This window comes from Pelobates fuscus, chromosome 9 (assembly GCF_036172605.1).
Source record: "Pelobates fuscus isolate aPelFus1 chromosome 9, aPelFus1.pri, whole genome shotgun sequence".
NCBI classification, from domain to species: domain Eukaryota; kingdom Metazoa; phylum Chordata; class Amphibia; order Anura; family Pelobatidae; genus Pelobates; species Pelobates fuscus.
This window is the reverse complement of record NC_086325.1, coordinates 66,017,772-66,037,636: the sequence shown is the minus strand read 5'-3', so window position 1 is coordinate 66,037,636 and position 19,865 is coordinate 66,017,772. Positions and strand designations below refer to the sequence as shown.

The following is a 19,865-nucleotide window of genomic DNA, read 5'->3' as shown; positions in this document are numbered from 1 at the left end:
AACTTGTTATATATCATATGGGTTCTTATCTGATAGCTGTATTATACTATATTAGCATATAATGTCAGTTCATGTATATAAGAGCTTGGCATGTGTCTATCTACGCACAGGACAAATGTGGTGGTCTGTTATGGTTGTACAGAGTTGCATATCCTTCTGCAGGGGATTTAAAAAAAATATTATTTTCAGTTAACTATCTAATTTCTGTGTTCACGTGTTTTTCTTGTTTAAACCCCTTTTAAAACCAGAATCTGAGTGCTCACATATTGACTTCTGTTTGTTCCTGGCTGTTTACCTGAACCAGAAATCCATCCTTACCACTGTTGACTTCAAACTGTCTTTTTCTGTTTGTTGCCAGATTCTTGAATTCAACTACTTTGTACATACCCTTGCCACTTCCCAACTGTGTAAATCAGTAATCCAGTTTCAAGTACCAGTTTCAAACTTCTCCAGTCTTTGAGAACCTGATATGCCTGACCAAGGCTCAGACATTTTTGTAGAATTGTCACATTTGCACAAAGAGTCCAGTTCTACAATGTTTGTTCCAGGGGACTTTACAACAGAGATGACAAAATGTGGACATTATATGTTCTAAATCAGGGCTGTCCAACCTGCGGCCCCCCAGATGTTGCTGAACTACAACTCCCACGATTCCCTGTCTGTCCTTTTGAATTGAAAGAATCATGGGAGTTGTAGTTCAGCAACATCTGGGGGGCCGCAGGTTGGACAGCCCTGTTCTAAATCAATGTTCTCCAACCCAGTCCACATGGACCACCAACAGGCCAGATGTTTCAGTATCTCCATTGGAATAAAACAGAGAAATACATAAATCCTGGACTTTTGGTGGTCCATGAAGACTGGGTTGGGGAACACTGTTCTAAATGGTTGTTACTTTCAGTTGCTCTCAGTTTTTATTTACAGTTTATCATTTTATTAAGGAATGTCATAGTTTACATACTTTACATTTACATTTGTTGATACATTTAATTTTATATTTATTTATTATCATTCATTATAGATATTTGGATTTATTTCTTCCACAAACATCAGATTTATTGGAATTATGTCCTAACTATGAAACATATATAAAGTACATTATTTGCACTTTAACAGATTATTGATTTTTGGTATTGCTGTTTATATGATACATTGTTTTATTTTCTATATTGTTATTTGAACAGTGTTTAACACATTTACTCCACACATTTTTGATCTTCTATATTGTTCTTGTAATAAACTAGACACGAATGGGGTGGATGAACACGACAAATATGAAAACAGAAACACAATGAGAACATTCAGATATCTTAGTGATAATTTAAGCATTCATAAATACAGAAGGTTGACAGATGTGTGAATTAAGAAAGAGAGGCCTAAATAATAAAAAAAAGTATTTAACCAGGAAAGGTACATTCAGATTTCTCTGGTTTCCAAGTGCATCCTGGGGGTGTTACTTTTTTGCCCAACATCCATGGAATGTTACTATAACCCAATTTAATGATACTAATTTTATCTACCTCGGAAGGATGAGTCAACGCTGCCAGGGTTTGAACCTACAACCCTCAAGGGTTGAACAGATTCTACTCATGATGCATTCGCCCTTTGAGCTAGCTCAATGACTATAAACACTGAGTAAATAAAAAATATCCCAACATATACCTGAACTACTCTCAGAATTACTCTCCAGTTTACTTGGCATAGTTTTAGATACAAGTTTAGATATAAAGAAACAAGTTACTGATATATCTTTCACATGACCTACACTATGTATGTGTAATGAAAACAGGAGGGATTTTGTTCTTCACACAATGGTAGAAAATTCCAACTTTATAGCATTTTTAATGCCTGGATTTTGAATATCCAAGCATTAGATCCGATATCACACCATGTTTGTTTGATCTGATGTTCCACGACCATTGTCCTTTTCTTTTACCTTATTTGTTGTGCCCATCTATCATACCGTGTCCATTTCCATTCCATTTTTGCATTTCTAGGGCATTCATAGAGTTCCATAAATAGGGTTTTAATTAAGGTAATTAACGCTAATGAATATCTGTGATTCATCTAGCACATTATGTTTTGTAATTGTTGCCAGTATAACACGTTATTATATTTTCACATTTGTTTGAGTGAATTGCAACACATTTTATCCCTACACAAGATAAATTTTTTTGTATTGTTGTTGACATATATTATATACATAATTCCAATACTGCTGTATGAGCACTGTGTACATCTTTTATATTTTAGAAAAAAATATGGTTTAATAGGTATAATATTCTTGGTGATTATATAGCAAATTAGCTTTGCAGGCATACATAATGCTACCTTTGCCTTGTGATTGTCAGAAGAGCAGATTGTCAGTGCATTGCTGAATTAATATATAATATACAACATTCCACGGAAGGATACCAAACTATCCAAAACCCAGCTGCTTTCTATTTGGGGCCTTTTTTATGTTTTAGATTTGCAATATTGAATATGCAAGGTCATCTTACTCTGTCAATTCACTAGCTTGGGAGGATGGAGATCATAGTGTATTTATTGCGGTATATACCAAGGGTTACCCATCTCCAATTTCAAACATGCAAGCAATTTTAGTGTTTTTTTGATCAAGCCATGGAATGTGATTCATTGAGATGATCCACGGTTATAAAAATGGCAATATTTATTGCTTCCTTCAAAGTGTTGAATAAAACATGATTGTACATATTGCATTGCAAAATAAACCAGTAGCTCCCTAGACCTTCACTTCACTGTGTTTTCTAATATATGAAAGGGGCAGTCTATGTGTCATAACCACTAAGGCTGCAGTGGTTATGGTGCCAATAGCTTCCTAGTGCTATCCCACTGTTAAGAGTCAAACTGTCTAAAGCTTTCCTGGCCCCCCTTAACAAAGCTACCAATTCTGCCAGTAAGTCCATTCTCAGCCAATTAATTAAAGGGACACTTCAAACCCCTTAACACTTCAGCTTTTATTATATGAAAAGTGTCCTTTTTCATATAACAAAAAGTTCAGATTTAAGAAATTAGAAATTGGCACTTTTATAAATTAACATTGTTACATCTCCCCAGCTGTCAATCAGACAAACAGTAATTATACTTTCCTATTGTTTAGCGTGGACATGCAATTGCTCACAAGACTTGCATTCTCATTAGGCTGCATTGCAAAGTCTGTAATTGGACAGCCATAGAAAATCTGGGTGGGGTTAGAAGGGGAGGGCTTGCAAAGGCTTCAGACAATAGATCTGCAGCTTTTTACAAGCTGCATTTAGGTATACCCCAATGGGGAAAAAAATGCATAATTAAATGCATGCATGTTTTCATTGTGGTAATATCTGCTAAAGAGTGATTTTTTTATTTTGCGTTTTGGCAGTGGAGTGTTCTTTTAACCCCTTAAGGACCAAACTTCTGGAATAAAAGGGAATCATGACATGTCACACATGTCATGTGTCCTTAAGGGGTTAATAGGGACAAAATTGATATATCTAATGTGGAAGAAGAACTTTCACGTTGCTAATATCTGTGATGAAGGGTCAGACTCCTGGCACCCAAGGATTCTTTTGATGTGTGAAACAGTTTGAAAATACAGTATTCTACAGTGGTTATAGTGCTTGGAATGCCCCTTTAAAATATGATATCAACTTCAAATTAATTAATATATGAAAAAAAAAAAAAAAACACAACAGGAAATATGATATATTTACCGAGTTGAAAACCATAGAGAGGTCCCATAAACATTTGCAGTGAATATGAGAAAATTAAAGATTTTAAAAATATAGTTAATAAATGCTGCCATCTACAGTTCTGGTAGACGAAATGCAGATGCAAATGTGTAATATGAAATGTTTTTTTATGTACCTTTAGCAGAGTGTTTTCAGTGCCCTAACCCAACAATTATAAAAACTACGGTGAGTAAAACATAGAAGAAAACTTTTTTTTCTCTTATTTAAACATGTAGAAATGCAGGAAATATGTTACTGTTCCTTGGATTTAGCAGGTTAGCTGAGGCTCAAATGGTGGGAAACAAGATCTCACCATACCCCCTTTGTTCTAGAGTTTATGCTGGTACACCAATCAGAGAAAGATTTAAAGGGATACTAAACACCTTAACAACTTTTGCATAAAGGACCACTAAAGTGCCAGGAGAACAAACTAGTTTTCCTGGCACTATATAATCCTTAGGTCCCCCCACCCTCATGGCCCCCCTCCCGCTGGGCTGAAGGAGTTAAAATCCCTTCAGCCACTTACCTTTCTCCAGCGCCAGGCTCCCTCTGCTCTGGTGACCTCTCCTCCTCCTGCCGACATCAGCGCCGAATGTGCATGCGCGGCAAGAGCCACGCGTGCATTCAAACCGCCCATAGGAAAGCATTACTCAATGCTTTCCTATGGACGTTAGCGTCTTCTCACTTTGATTTTCACAGTGAGAATCGCGAGAGTCAGTGAGAGTCAGTGAGACAGCCACCAGAGGCTGGATTAACTCTCAGTGTAAACATAGCAGTTTCTCTTAAACTGCTATGTTTTCAGCTGCAGGGTTAAAACTAGAGGGACCTGGCACCCAGACCACTTCATTGAACTTAAGTGGTCAGGGTGCCTATAGTGGTCCTTTAATGAAGTGTTTTTTGTGCAGGGAGCATGTGCCTGTAAACTCACTCAATTCTCTCAATTCTCAGCCATTTAGGAGTTAGAGCCCTTTGTTTATGTAGGCCTAGTCACACCTCCCTGCCTGTGACTTACACAGAATTCCGAAATACTTCCTGTAAAGAGAGTTTTAATTGAGTCTGTTTCATTTAGAGTTTTCTATGCCCTGCTTTATAAATGGTCTGCTAGAGTATGCAGAAGCCTCCTGCATACCTCCCAACACTTCAAATGGATAAAGATTGATACTTTGATTTTAATGTCATGACCAGGGGTATGACCAGGGGTGGTTGCAAGATCTGCCTGAAAATGAATTTAGTTTTCATGCAGGCTATGTCAGTCACAGCCAGGAAAGGTGTGACTAGGGCTGCAAAAACAGAAACAAAAGTGATTTAACTCATAAATGGCAAAAAATTGAGCAGTGAGATTGAGCAGTGAGACTCTAGAGGCATGATCTACACCACAACTGCTTCATTAAGTAAAAGTGATTTTGGTGCTTAGAGTAGTCCTTTAACTTTGGGAAAGTCACTGTACATTACTATTATTATTATTATTATTATCGACATTTATAAAGGGTATAACAGTTACAATATATATTATAATAATGCAATTTGGTAAACTATGTTTAAAGTTAAATTGACTGCTTCAGTTTCTAAGACGAATGGTTTTGTGTATCCTCTGATGAAAAAGAAGAATATAAAATTGAATCTATTTTGGATTATCCCAATTTAAGGAGAAGCTCAGAACTGTCAGCTAACACAGACAAATTTCATGCAGAAAAACAAATTATACTTTTGATGTGCTCGAAATATTGAAGAGATAAACTTTGAACAACATAAACCATCTTAATGGTGGTAAGCAATTCTTAATTGGGTCAAATGAGATTTTTTTTTTTTATCAAGCTAAATCATCTACTTATAAATAAGGCTTATATAAATAATATTCTTCTTCGTGACGGGAACTTGATTAATAATCTGCCAGTGTTTGTATTAAGATAAATTTATTTGATTTCCGACTCATAACAGATTTTGAAGGGATATTAATTGTATCTTTGCTTTTACTTTTTTGTTTTTTAAGATTGCAGAGATTATCTGTCCTGGATACTCAATAATGTTTTGCAGATGTGTCAAATAGTATAAAATTCATCATAAAAATGACTCCATGCTTTGTTTTTGCACAAGGGTAACATAATAATGAATTTACTAGCATATTCAACTCCCTCGCATATGTTTATAGTCACTTACAAACTTTTAGACTTGACACTTTACAAGTATGCTTAAATCATTAAATTTAAGGTGTCCCCAATGTTTTACTAGGTTCTTATAAAAGGGACACAAAGGTTACACTTGATACCGCAGCAGATAAATCAAGCCTTTAATGCCTTGGGAAATGCTTTTGTGATTGTTTTGCTTACTAGCTTTCAAACTGCAGATTTTAGCGACATATGGTGGACTAGGTGTTGGGTGAAATGTACATGAACAGGCTAACGATCAGCAGACCCAAAAGGAATATATTGGTACAAATATTTGATGGTTGTTGGAGAGTTGAAAATGCATGTTGCTCTGAAGTTTGACAGATTGGGTATTGGGAAACATTTTCATACCTTTAATAGTATATGTACACACACATGTTACCCAATTCAGGATGCTCGATCTTTTGTAGAAGCATTACAATTCTTTTCATTGAGATTGAACGTATTGCATTAGAATTTTTGTCAAACTAATTTGAATTAGTTTAACAAAAAAACAGAGCTTTCCCAAGCACTCAAAGTCTAGACCACCTTCAACTCCACTGATAACGTAAAAACTACACGATCACATGTGGTTGGCTATGTGTCAAAATTTGACAAAATAGCACTTGATAACGTGGGCTTACCAGTTACACATTAGTGTGGTTTTAGGGAGAAAAGCTAAAGGTGCCAGGAAGAGCTCTGTTTTTGTCAAACCACTCCTAAACTGAGAGATGGTATTTATAGAGTTATAGCACCATAACCACCATAATGATCCATAGTGGTTATGGTGATTTGAGTGCACCTTTTATACGTAAAGTTCAAACATATTCCTAATTAGTGTTGTCACGAACCCGAAATTTTCGGTTCGCGAACGGCGAACGCGAACTTCCGCAAATGTTCGCGAACCGGCGAACCGCGCGAACCGCCATTGACTTCAATGGGCAGGCGAATTTTAAAACCAACAGGGACTCTTTCTGGCCACAAAAGTGATGGAAAAGTTGTTTCAAGGGGACTAACACCTGGACTGTGGCATGCCGGAGGGGGATCCATGGCAAAACTCCCATGGAAAATTACACAGTTGATGCAGAGTCTGCTTTTAATCCATAAAGGGCAGAAATCACCTAACATTCCTAAATCATAATGGATATGGATTGACACCTGACATATGACATATTGACACCTTGACATATGGATTGACACCTGTCCTCAGAGACCCTAATACACACTGACACAGAGCAGAATAGAGACTGTTCCCCGTCCACAGAGACCATGATACACACTGACACAGAGCAGAATAGAGACTGTTCCTCGTCCACAGAGACCATGATACACACTGACACAGAAGCTGGCAGGCAGGCAACTGCTCTTCTATTACAGTGAAAACAAATTATTTATTTTAAATCTAAAGCTTAACCAATTGTTAAAACAGATATGAGTGGTGGCACTGGGCAAGTAGGCACAGTATCCAATGTGAACCTCACACAGAAGCTGGCAGGCAGGCACCTGCAATTACATTACACAGGAAAAAAAAAAAAAGCAGCCTGATGTTCTAGCCCTAAAAAGGGCTTTTTGGGGTGCTGTCCTTACAGCAGAGATCAGATGAGTCCTTCAGGATTGTAGTGGACACTGAATACTCTAGCCTAGCTATCAATTTCCCTATCTAATCAGCAGCAGCTAAACTTTCCCTCCTCTCACTAAGCATGCAGCTTCAGAATGAATCGAAAATGGATGCTGGGAGGGAGGTTGGAGGGTGTGGAAGGGAGGGAGTGCTGCTGATTGGCTGGAATGTGTCTGCTGACCGAGAGGCACAGGGTCAAAGTTTGCCCAATGATGACGAATAGGGGGCGGATCGAACTGCGCATGTGTCCGCCCGCCGCGGCAAACGCGAACACGCTAAGTTCGCCGAGAACAGTTCGCCGGCGGACAGTTCGGTACATCACTATTCCTAATGTTTAATCATAAAGGAGGTGCCCTAGAATGTGCAAGAACAACAGGGCAATCATACAGAAAATTAGGTAATATTTTTTAATTAAAATTGAATTTGCAGATGAATACATTGTTTGTTACATATATGTTGTGCTTTTTGTCAGTACAGTCTTTTCACTGGGAAGTTGCTTTTCTAAGTAACTATCTTCCAGCTAGAGTGCTTTGTTGTATTCTCAAGTGAGATTCTTGCTCAGTTGTGGTGTCTGTGGTTCTGACTGCGATTACAGCTATTTAATATTTTTAGATGTATTTTCCAATTTTCTTTTTATAATTAATATATTAATATTATGATAATTTAACATTATGAATCCTATTTTTATTTGATAATATTATATTCTTGATATGATATGTTTTGATATTTTAATATGTTGAATAGGTAAATTGAAAGGTTCACCCAAAAATATTAAATCATTTGTAAAGCTTATCTATCAATATTAAATTGAATAAAACAGTCTTGTCTTGTTTTGTCTACCCTGTTCCAGTCCTTCAGCCAACCCAAGCATAATGATTTTTAATCAAGCTAAGAAAGTTATCTTGGCCAGTTGGTACCCAGAACTATTTAGATGTCCATTTTCCTACCAGGTTTTGTCTGGCTCTTTTATCCCATGGATAACCTGGCCAACAGCAATTTTAAACTGAGGACTTAGCCTGCAAGTAGTTAGTTGCAAAGGGGATGGCACAGATGGCACATTCTACTGCCCTGTGAATGCACATCCAACCTCTAAACCCACAGTTTATAGCTCTCTAACTGGTATCTCACAAGTATGATTGTTCGATTTTTTCCAAGTTAAGCCACCAACTGCTCCTAGGCAACCCATGAATTCTAATTAAACATATAGAATCGGTGTCCAATTACGTACTTCTTTATCATACAGATCTGACCACCCCCAAAAATGTTTGACATCATTGCACAAGGTTCTACTCAAACAATAGCCATAGTACAATTATTTTCAGAAATAATTTAATATGTATCGTGGATTAATTTATGCATGCTGTTTCTATGTATAAGGTATAGATGGGGGCCTTGGGTTGCTCAGTTGATAAAGCCCTTATAAGACTACATTTCTTAAAAGTTTAAACACGGTCTGATGCTAAATCAGACCTACATTAAGAAAATTAGCTAGATTTAGAAACCAAAACAATATGCATATTTATCTGTCCATTAAAGGTTAAAAAAACTAATTCTGTAAAGAGAATCGAACCCTATGTAAACATTGTATAATATTCAATTGCTTATTTTTTTTTTTAAAAAAGAAACCGTGAACACAAGGATCATTTGGTGAAGAGTCTGTTTTACCTGGTATAAGACGCAGTTGGTTCCTAATTCTCAGTCCTTCCCGTCCGGATCCACCTTCACATTCATCTTCATCATCACAATCACCACTCATTTGCTCCTCCTCGGCGATAGTTCTACCCATGTGTTTCCGTCGTTGTGTTGACATTCCTTTCAAAAGCTGAAAGAGACACAGCAGAGTAAATCAACCTTATCCATATGACTTTTTTCTCAATAGGATCGTGATAGCGTGTTAAGAGACTGTTTTCTACTCCTGCGACATTGACCGTGAAATACTATCACAAATCAAATTGTAATCAAACAAACTTTTTACATATGAGATATTTGCTAATTATTATTATTTTTTATTAAATATGAAATGTGATCACAATCTAAATACATCACTCACAAACAACGAGAATACGATTCTGTTATGCCTTAAGCACCAAATTATTACATGCCAAGATTACTCCAAGTCAAGAGGTAAAAAATTTTTTTCGAGGTGTAAGATCAACCAAAATGGACCAGGAACATAGAAACCCCATTCCAACATTGACCCCTACCAATGCTTCATGCATGGCTGGAGAAAGCAACTAACCACAGGAAAATGAAATTATATTGTTCATTACTGGCAGAAAGTTTAAGGCTTCCCTTTTTGTCGGCACCATACCTGGACAGTAGTGGCAGATACATAGTCTACATAGTCCCCTACACTTTAGTCTTATGCATGTTTCTTACTAGAGTCTTTAGTGAAACCCAACTCTTTTACCACTGCATGGGGGTTTTAGAAAGGTTCTCATATTGCCACAGTGTGTTTTGTTTTATCCTTTAGATTGTAAGCTCGTTTGAGCAGGGTCCTCATCAGCCTATTTTTCCTGTAACATTTTATAATTGTCTCATTTATTATTAAATTTCCCCCATTATAACATTGTAAAGTGCGGTGGAATAAGTTGGTGTCACATAAATGCAAATCATAATAATAACGTAAACTTTGGTGCTTATTCATTAACCCCTTAAGGACCGGACTTTTTTTGCGATGTTGTACATTTGCGACCAGAGGCGGCTCTAGACTTTATGAGGCCTTAGGCGAAACGCAAACATGAGGCCCCACTAACAAAAAAGTGTCACATATACACATTGACGCACTGTCTACCTGTGTATGTGCCTGAGAGTGTGTCTGACAGAGAGTATCCTTGTGTGTGCGAATGTATGTCTCTGTGAGCATGTTTGTGTTTTTGTCTGAGACCCTATGTGTATGGGGTAGCTGATGGTGAGAGGGAGCGGGGGGTGTGATGGTGAGAGGGAGTGGAGGGTGATGGTGAAAGGGAGCGGGGGGTTGATGGTAATGAGAGGGAGCAGGGGGTGATAGTAATGTGAGAGTGAGAGGGGTTAATGTGAGAGTGAGGGGGGTAATGTGAGAGTGAGGGGGGTTAATGTGAGAGTGAGAGGGGGGTTAATGTGAGAGTGAGAGGGGGGTAATGTGAGAGTGAGAGGGGGGTAATGTGAGAGTGAGAGGGGGGTAATGTGAGAGTGAGAGGGGGGTTAATGTGAGAGTGAGAGGGGGGTAATGTGAGAGTGAGAGGGGGGTAATGTGAGAGTGAGAGGGGGGTAATGTGAGAGTGAGAGGGGGGTAATGTGAGAGTGAGAGGGGGGTAATGTGAGAGTGAGAGGGGGGTAATGTGAGAGTGAGGGGGGGTAATGTGAGAGTGGGGGGGGTAATGTGAGAGTGGGGGGGTAATGTGAGAGTGAGAGGGGGCGTAATGTGAGAGTGAGAGGGGGCGTAATGTGAGAGTGAGTAATGTGAGAGTGAGAGGGGGTAATGTGAGAGTGAGAGGGGGTAATGTGAGAGTGAGAGGGGGGTAATGTGAGAGTGAGAGGGGGGTAATGCGAGAGTGAGAGGGGGGTAATGCGAGAGTGAGAGGGGGGTAATGCGAGAGTGAGAGGGGGTAATGTGAGAGTGAGAGGGGGGTAATGTGAGAGTGAGAGGGGGTAATGTGAGAGTGGGGGGGTAATGTGTGAGAATGGGGGGGTAATGTGTGAGAGTGGGGGGGCTAATGTGAGAGTGAGAGGGGGTAATGTGAGAGGGGGTAATGTGAGAGTGAGTAATGTGAGAGTGAGAGGGAGTAATGTGAGAGTGAGGGGGGGTAATGTGAGAGTGGGGGGTAATGTGAGAGTGGGGGGGGTAATGTGAGAGTGGGGGGGTAATGTGAGAGTGAGAGGGGGCGTAATGTGAGAGTGAGAGGGGGCGTAATGTGAGAGTGAGTAATGTGAGAGTGAGAGGGGGTAATGTGAGAGTGAGAGGGGGTAATGTGAGAGTGAGAGGGGGTAATGTGAGAGTGAGAGGGGGGTAATGTGAGAGTGAGAGGGGGGTAATGTGAGAGTGAGAGGGGGTAATGTGAGAGTGAGAGGGGGGTAATGTGAGAGTGAGAGGGGGTAATGTGAGAGTGGGGGGGTAATGTGTGAGAATGGGGGGGTAATGTGTGAGAGTGGGGGGGCTAATGTGAGAGTGAGAGGGGGTAATGTGAGAGGGGGTAATGTGAGAGTGGGTAATGTGAGAAGGAGGGGGTGATGGTGAGTGGGGGGAAGCTGAGGGTGGTGACGGATGGTTATGCTGAGGGTGGTGATGCTGAGGGTGGTGGGGGGTAATGCTGAGGGTGGTGATGCTGAGGGTGGTGGGGGTGATGCTGAGGGGGGTAAGGGGGGTGATGCTAAAGGTGGTGGGGGGAGTGATGCTGAGGGGTGGTGAAGCTGAGGGTGGGGTGAGGCTGAGGGTGGTGGGGGGTTATGGGGATGGTGAGGCTGAGGGTGGTGGGGGGTGAGGCTGAGGGTGAAGGGGTAATGCTGAGGGTGGTGGGGGGGTGAAGCTGAGGGTGGTGGGGGTGATGGTGGGTGTAGCTGAGGGTGGTGGGGGTGAGGCTGAGGGTGGTGGGGGTGATGGTGGGGAGGGGTGATGGTGAGGGGTGATGGTGGTGGGGGTGAAGCTGAGGGTGGTGGGGGGTGAGGCTGAGGGTGGTGATGGTGGGTGATGGTGGTGGGGAATGAGGCTGAGGTTGGTGGGGGGTGATGGTGACGGTGGTGGGGGGGTGAAGCTGATGGTGGTGGTGGGTGTAGCTGAGGGTGGTGGGGGTGAGGCTGAGGGTGGTGGGGGTGATGGTGGGGAGGGGTGATGGTGAGGGTGGTGGGGGTGGATGGTGAGGCTGAGGGTGGTGGGGGGTGAGGCTGAGGGTGGGGAGATGGTGGTGGGGGTGATGGTGGTGGTGGGGGGTGAGGCTGAGGGTGGTGGGGGTGATGGTGGTGGGGGTGAGGCTGAGGGTGGTGGGGGTGATGGTGGTGGGGGTGAGGCTGGTGGGGGTGATGGTGGTGGGGGTGATGGTGGTGGGGGGTGAAGCTGAGGGTGGGGTGGTGGGGGTGAGGCTGAGGGTGGTGGGGGTGATGGTGGTGGGGGGTGATGGTGGTGGGTGAAGCTGAGGGTGGTGGGGGGTGATGGTGGTGGTGGGGGGTGAAGCTGAGGGTGGTGGGGGTGATGGTGGTGGGGGTGAGGCTAAGGGTATTGGGGTGATGGTGGTGGGGGGTGAAGCTAAGGGTGGTGGGGGTGATGGTGGTGGGTGAGGCTGAGGGTGGTGGGGGGTTATGGTGGTCGGGGGTGAGCCTGAGTGTGGTGGGGGGTGATGGGGAGGGAAAGCCTACCTTTCCCTGGTGGTCCAGTGGGCTCCCTGGTGGTCCGGTGGCCACTGCTCACGGTCTGCAGCTCCACAGAGCTGCAGACCGTGTAATCTCGCGAGATTTCAGAGCGTTGCCGTGGTAACCCGCGGCAACGCTCTGATTGGCCAATTCTCGCGAGTCACATGGTCTGCAGCTCTGCACACTGCGGAGCTGCAGACCAGTGTCTGCGGTGGCCGGCCTGGCAGCCAGGAGGGGCCTCACACCCGGCGGCATACTGGGCAAGCCGCAGGGCCCCCTCCTGGTGTCAGGTCCTCGGTCACTGACCGAGGACCTGACACACTCTGCCAACAGGCGGTTTAGGCGGCCGCGAGGCCCCAGCCAGCGCGAGGCCTTAGGCGGCCGCCTAAACCGCCTAATTAGAGAGCCGCCTCTGTTTGCGACCAGGCATCTTTTTGACACTTTTGTGGTGTTTGTGTTTAGCTGTAATTTTCCGCTCTCTCATTTACTGTTCCCATACAAATTATATATTGTTTTTTTCAGGACAAAAGGGGCTTTCTTTACATACCATTATTTATATAATCTCATGTAATTTAATTTAAAAAAAATGAAAAAATATGATGAAAAATTGAAAAAAATACAAGTTTTTTGAATTTTATGTGAAAAATCTTTTACTCATCTACAAAAGCGATCGAAAAAAACTGCTAAATAGATTCAAAATGTTGTCCTGAGTTCAAAAATACCCAGTGTTTACATGCTTTTTGCTATTTTTTTGCATGTTATAGGGCTATAAGTACAAGTAGGATATTGCGGTTTCAAAACATACATTTTTAAAATGTATCAATAGTGACATTGTAACACTATTATCTGTCATAAATTGCTAAATAACACCCCACATGTACATATTTTTTTAAAAGTAGACAACCCAGGGTATTCAATATGGGGTATGTCCAGACTTTTTTAGTAGCCACTTAGTCGCAAACACTGGCCAAAGTTAGCGTTCATATTTGTTTGTGTGTGAAAAAAGTAAAAAACTAAATTGAACGCTAATTTTGGCCAGTGTTTGTGACTAAGTGGTTACTAAAAAAGACTGGACATAACCCAAGGTATTGCAAATGGGGTGTCTTCTTTTGCAAATGGTATGCCATCATGGGGGTAATTCTCATTCCTGGGCTACCATACGCTCTCAAAGGCAACGTAACCAACCTGGGCATTTTCAATGTAAAAATATTTGACCCATATATTTGACCCTGTAACTTTCAAAAACGCTATAAAACCTGTACATGGGGGGGTCCTGTTCTACTCAGGAGACTTTGCTGAACACAAATATTAGTGTTTCAAAACTGGAAAATGTATCACAACAATTATATCATCAGTAAAAGTGCTGTTTGTGTGTGAAAAATGCAAAAAAAGTCACTTTCACTGACAATATCATCGCTGTGATATGTTTTACTGTTTTGAATCACTAATATTTGTGTTCAGCGAAGTCTCCCGAGTAAAACAGTACCCCCCATGTACAGGTTTTAGGGTGTCGTAGAACGTTACAGGGTAAAATACAGTGATAGCAAATTAAATTCTCTGGACTTTCGGCCTGGGTTGGCAGGCAGGTCCCTTAAATTGCAATCAATAAAATAACTTAATTATGTAAAAATATTACATAAATACGCACGTAGAATTTAAATATATATGCATATTTATATATTTGAAGTCTACGTGTATATTTATATAATAATTTATGTAATTTTGTATATGGACATATAAATAGTTCGCATTCTTTTTATTTATTTATATATACATAGATATATATACAATTTCATTCTAAGTGTATTTTGATATAAATATATATATATTAATATCAAAATACAGTTAGAATAAAATTTTGTATAGATATATAATTTTTTTTAATTTTTATTATTATTTTAAATTTTTTTAATTTAATTTAAATTATTTATTATTCGTATTTTATAATAATATATATATACAATATATATAGTTATTATATATATTATATATATACGTGTGTAAATTAATTATAAGTGTATTTTTATATTAATATATGTACATATTAATATAAAAATACACTTAGCATGACATTATATATATGATATATAGACATATATTATATAGGTATAATATATGTCTATATATCATATATATATATACACATATATAATAATATATTTTTTTTATTAACTTTCACTTGAAATTTTTTTTTTTTATTTTACAGTTGCAGGGAGACTGCCTGTCAGCACAGACAGTCCCCCTGCAGGCAGACAGATGGACACCTATTGTGACCACGTGGTCGCCCTGTTGGGCGATCACATGGCCACAGGGGTCCTAAACCGCCATGGGGAGACTGTCTGGGCTGCAGGCAGTCTCCCCACACCGGGAGCACCGCCGATCGCCGCCGGGGGAACGACGGCGATCGGGTAAGTACATTTTAAATTTAGGACGGTTCAAGACCGTCGTCGGTCGGCAAGGGAAAAATGCAGATGACGGTCCTGAACCGTCTAGCGTCCTCAAGGGGTTAAACTGGAAATTGATAAGAATTGGCAATAAAATTACACATTTTGGGCCAGGAAAACTGGGAAAACAAATGTATTGGAAAACAATTCAGCTTGGTCATTTGGGTATAGTGACCATTCCCATTTAGTAAAAAGTGTTGATCTACTGTCACATAGATTTTTTTGTTACTAAATGAACTGCATTTTATTTATGTATTAATTCATTTTTTTCAGGTTTCTTACGACTATGCACGTATGCAGATCAAAGCTATCAATTTGAGCAGGGTCCTCTTCAACCTATCGTTCCTGTAAGTTTTCTTGTTATTGTCCTATTTATAGTTACATCCCCCCTCTCATAATATTGTAAAGCGCTACTGAATCTGTTGGCGCTATATAAATGGTAATAATAATAATAATTACATAGACATATATGACAGGAGAAAAGTTAAAGAAATGATAAGTGCAAAGATAAAAAGTAAATTCAATAATTAAACTGTGTGTTAATTTTTTATGAAGATGATGCACTTTCTACCTTCATAAGACTGAGATTTAGTGCACAGATGGGATTCGTATGTACAAAACCACCCCTTTGGCATCATGATCACCACGTAATTACAGTGTAAGGCCAGTAAGCCTTACTTCAGTAGTGGGGAAAGTGATGGAAACCATGTTAAAGGATAGGATTGTTGAACATCTAAAAACACATGGATTTCAAGACCAGAGACAACATGGGTTTACTTCAGGGAGATCATGCCAAACTAATCTTATTGATTTTTTTGATTGGGTAACTAAAATTATAGATCAGGGTGGTGCAGTAGACATTGCTTACTTAGATTTCAGTAAGGCTTTTGACACTGTTGCACATAGAAGGCTTATCAATAAACTACAATCTTTGAGTTTGGATTCGAATATTGTTGAATGGGTAAGGCAGTGGCTGAGTGACAGGCAACAGAGGGTTGTAGTCAATGGAGTATATTCGAAGCTTGGGCTTGTCACCAGTGGGGTACCTCAGGGATCTGTACTTGGACCCATTCTCTTTAATATTTTTATTAGTGATATTGCAGAAGGTCTTGATGGTAAGGTGTGTCTTTTTGCGGATGATACTAAGATATGTAACAGGGTTGATGTTCCAGGAGGGATAAGCCAAATGGAAAATGATTTAGGTAAACTAGAAAAATGGTCAGAGTTGTGGCAACTGACATTTAATGTGGATAAGTGCAAGATAATGCATCTTGGACGTAAAAACCCAAGGGTAGAGTACAAAATATTTGATAGAGTCCTAACCTCAACATCTGAGGAAAGGGATTTAGGGGTGATTATTTCTGATGACTTAAAGGTAGGCAGACAATGTAATAGAGCAGCAGGAAATGCTAGCAGAATGCTTGGTTGTATAGGGAGAGGTATTAGCAGTAGAAAGAGGGAAGTGCTCATGCCATTGTACAGAACACTGGTGAGACCTCACTTGGAGTACTGTACACAGTACTGGAGACCCTATCTTCAGAAGGATATTGATACCTTAGAGAGAGTTCAAAGAAGGGCTACTAAACTGGTTCATGGATTGCAGGATAAAACTTACCAGGAAAGGTTGAAGGATCTTAACATGTATAGCTTGGAGGAAAGACGAGACAGGGGGGATATGATAGAAACATTTAAATACATAAAGGGAATCAACACAGTAAAGGAGGAGAATATATTTAAAAGAAGAAAAACTACCACAACAAGAGGACATAGTCTTAAATTAGAGGGACAAAGGTTTAAAAATAATACCAGGAAGTATTACTTTACTGAGAGGGTAGTGGATGCATGGAATAGCCTTCCAGCTGAAGTGGTAGAGGTTAACACAGTAAAGGAGTTTAAGCATGCGTGGGATAGGCATAAGGCTATCCTAACTATAAGATAAGGCCAGGGACTAATGAAAGTATTTAGAAAACTGGGCAGACTAGATGGGCCGAATGGTTCTTATCTGCCGTCACATTCTATGTTTCTATGTTTCTATGTGTAGCAATGGGTTTTAAAATATGTAATTTTGATCATTTTAATCTATGTGACAATGGACCACAGCACAGAGAATGGACAGGGAGGTCGAGAACACCGTTCCAGTGAATAGGACAGCTGCTGTACTTCCATTTAAAAATCATTTTTAAACAAAATTGTTGTATTGAATTATCCTGATGATGTTTTTGGACAAGGAGCCAATGATATAATTTGACATTACAACAGATCTCTCACTTTTCAGTATTTCATAAAGATATCATCTTTATAAAATACAGATTAAGACCACGTTGGGATTTTATTGAAATGCCAACGCAATCCAAAGACACCAGAAGACAAAGTAAAGACTACTTTGTCTTGCGGTAAAGTCTGAGGTTGACAAAAATTGGCAAAAGGTGGAGCTCCTCTGTCAAATTTTGTCCAATCCCAACAACCATCACAAAGGATGGCCGAGGGATTCCTAACACTAAAGTGTTCCTTTAACACAGCCTCAACAAAGAAGTGTTCAACCCAGGCCCGGACTGGCCATCGGGCATACCGGGCAAATGCCCGGTGGACAGCGATGGCCGTGGGGCCGAGGCCGGCAGGGGAGATCACTATCCGAGCGCCGGCCCCGCTGTGTGCCTCCATGGGCCGGTGGGGAGAGCAAAGATCTCCCTCACCGGCCCACAGGCACTGTTACAGGCGGCCGGTGCTGGGGAGGGAGGCCGGCAGGAGGAGAGAACACCGCCGGAGCTCTAGCCAGCAGCTCTGCCGGGTCCTCTCGCGAGGTCTGAGCGTTGCCGCGGTTAACGCGGCAACGCTTAGATCTCGCGAGATCACCACTGGACCACCAGGGATCAGGCAGAACGGCACCCTCCATGACACCAGGCACCCCCCTATGGAAACCCGGCTTCCCACCACCTCCCAGGCTAAAGGTAAGAAGGGAGGGGGTGGGATACATAATTTTAGTTTTTATAAATAATGATAAAAAAAACATATTTATTCAATCATTGTGCTATATACACACACTAAGAGCACTCACACACAGCACACTCATACTAACATCACCATCAGACACAGACAGCACACACAGCACCCTCAGATACACACACAGCACCCTCAGACACACACACAGCACCCTCAGACACACACACACACACAGCACCCTTACACACACACACACACACACACACAGTACCCTCAGACACACACAGCACCTTCACTCACACAGCACCCTCAGACACACACACACAGCACCCTCAGACACACACAGCACCCTCAGACACACACACACACACACACACACACAGCACCCTCAGACACACACAGCACCTTCACTCACACAGCACCCTCAGACACACACACAGCACCCTCAGACACACACACAGCACCCTCAGACACACACACACACACACACAGCACCCTCAGACACACACACACAGCACCCTCAGACACACACAGCACCTTCACTCACACAGCACCCTCAGACACACACAGCACCCTCAGACACACACACACAGCACCCTCAGACACACACAGCACCTTCACACACACAGCACCCTCAGACACACACAGCACCCTCAGACACACACACACAGCACCCTCAGACACACACAGCACCTTCACTAACACAGCACCCTCAGACACTCACACAGCACCCTCAGACACACACACAGCACCCTCAGACACACACACACAGCACCCTCAGACACACACAGCACCCTCAGACACACACACAGCACCCTCAGACACACACAGCACCTTCACTCACACAGCACCCTCAGACACATACACAGCACCCTCAGACACACACAGCACCCTCAGACACACACACACACACACAGCACCCTCAGACACACACAGCACCTTCACTCACACAGCACCCTCAGACACACACATCACCTTCAGTCACACAACACACTCACACACAGCACACTCTCACACATATACAACACACACACGTATGTATAATATATAAAATAACACTCAGTAAGTTAACAGACAAAAAAAATAGAAACATAGAATGTCACAGTAGATAAGAACACCCTCACACACACACAGCACCCCTCTTACACACACACTACAATCCTCACACACATGCTGCACCCTTCACACATACACACAGCACACCCAACACACTGCGCCCTTCACACATACAATACGTCCAAATATATATATATGTGTTTGGACGTATTGTATGTGTGAAGGGTGCAGTGTGTTGGGTGTGCTGTGTGTATGTGTTAAGGGTGCAGCATGCATAATATTATTATTATTGCCATTTATATAGGACCAACAGATTCTGTAGCGCTTTACAATATTATATACTACACCACCACTACACACATTACCCTCCAGATGCATGCTAGATCCCTTACCCTATTTACACTCTGAATCCTCTATACAAACACACACACAATCTCCTATACACCCTCTGGGCCCTTTACACACAAGATCCCCTATACACACTGCACCACCTACACACACTACATTCCTGACATACAAACTCTGGATCCCCTATGCACACACTACATTCCTTGTAAGCAAACACATACTACATTCTCTAAACACACACTCTTTACAACCCCTACACACACTACAG

General features: G+C 41.4%; 1 protein-coding gene across 1 annotated transcript in view; it reads right to left on the bottom strand.

Moving 5' to 3' along the window:
* GPC3 (glypican 3) overlaps positions 1-19,865 on the bottom strand; it is a 439,590-nt gene that overhangs the window by 106,954 nt on the left and 312,771 nt on the right. Inside the window, exon 7 of the mRNA XM_063432042.1 lies at positions 9,153-9,309. Coding sequence (XP_063288112.1) covers positions 9,153-9,309 — 157 coding nt within the window. The remainder of the gene's footprint in view (positions 1-9,152; positions 9,310-19,865) is intronic.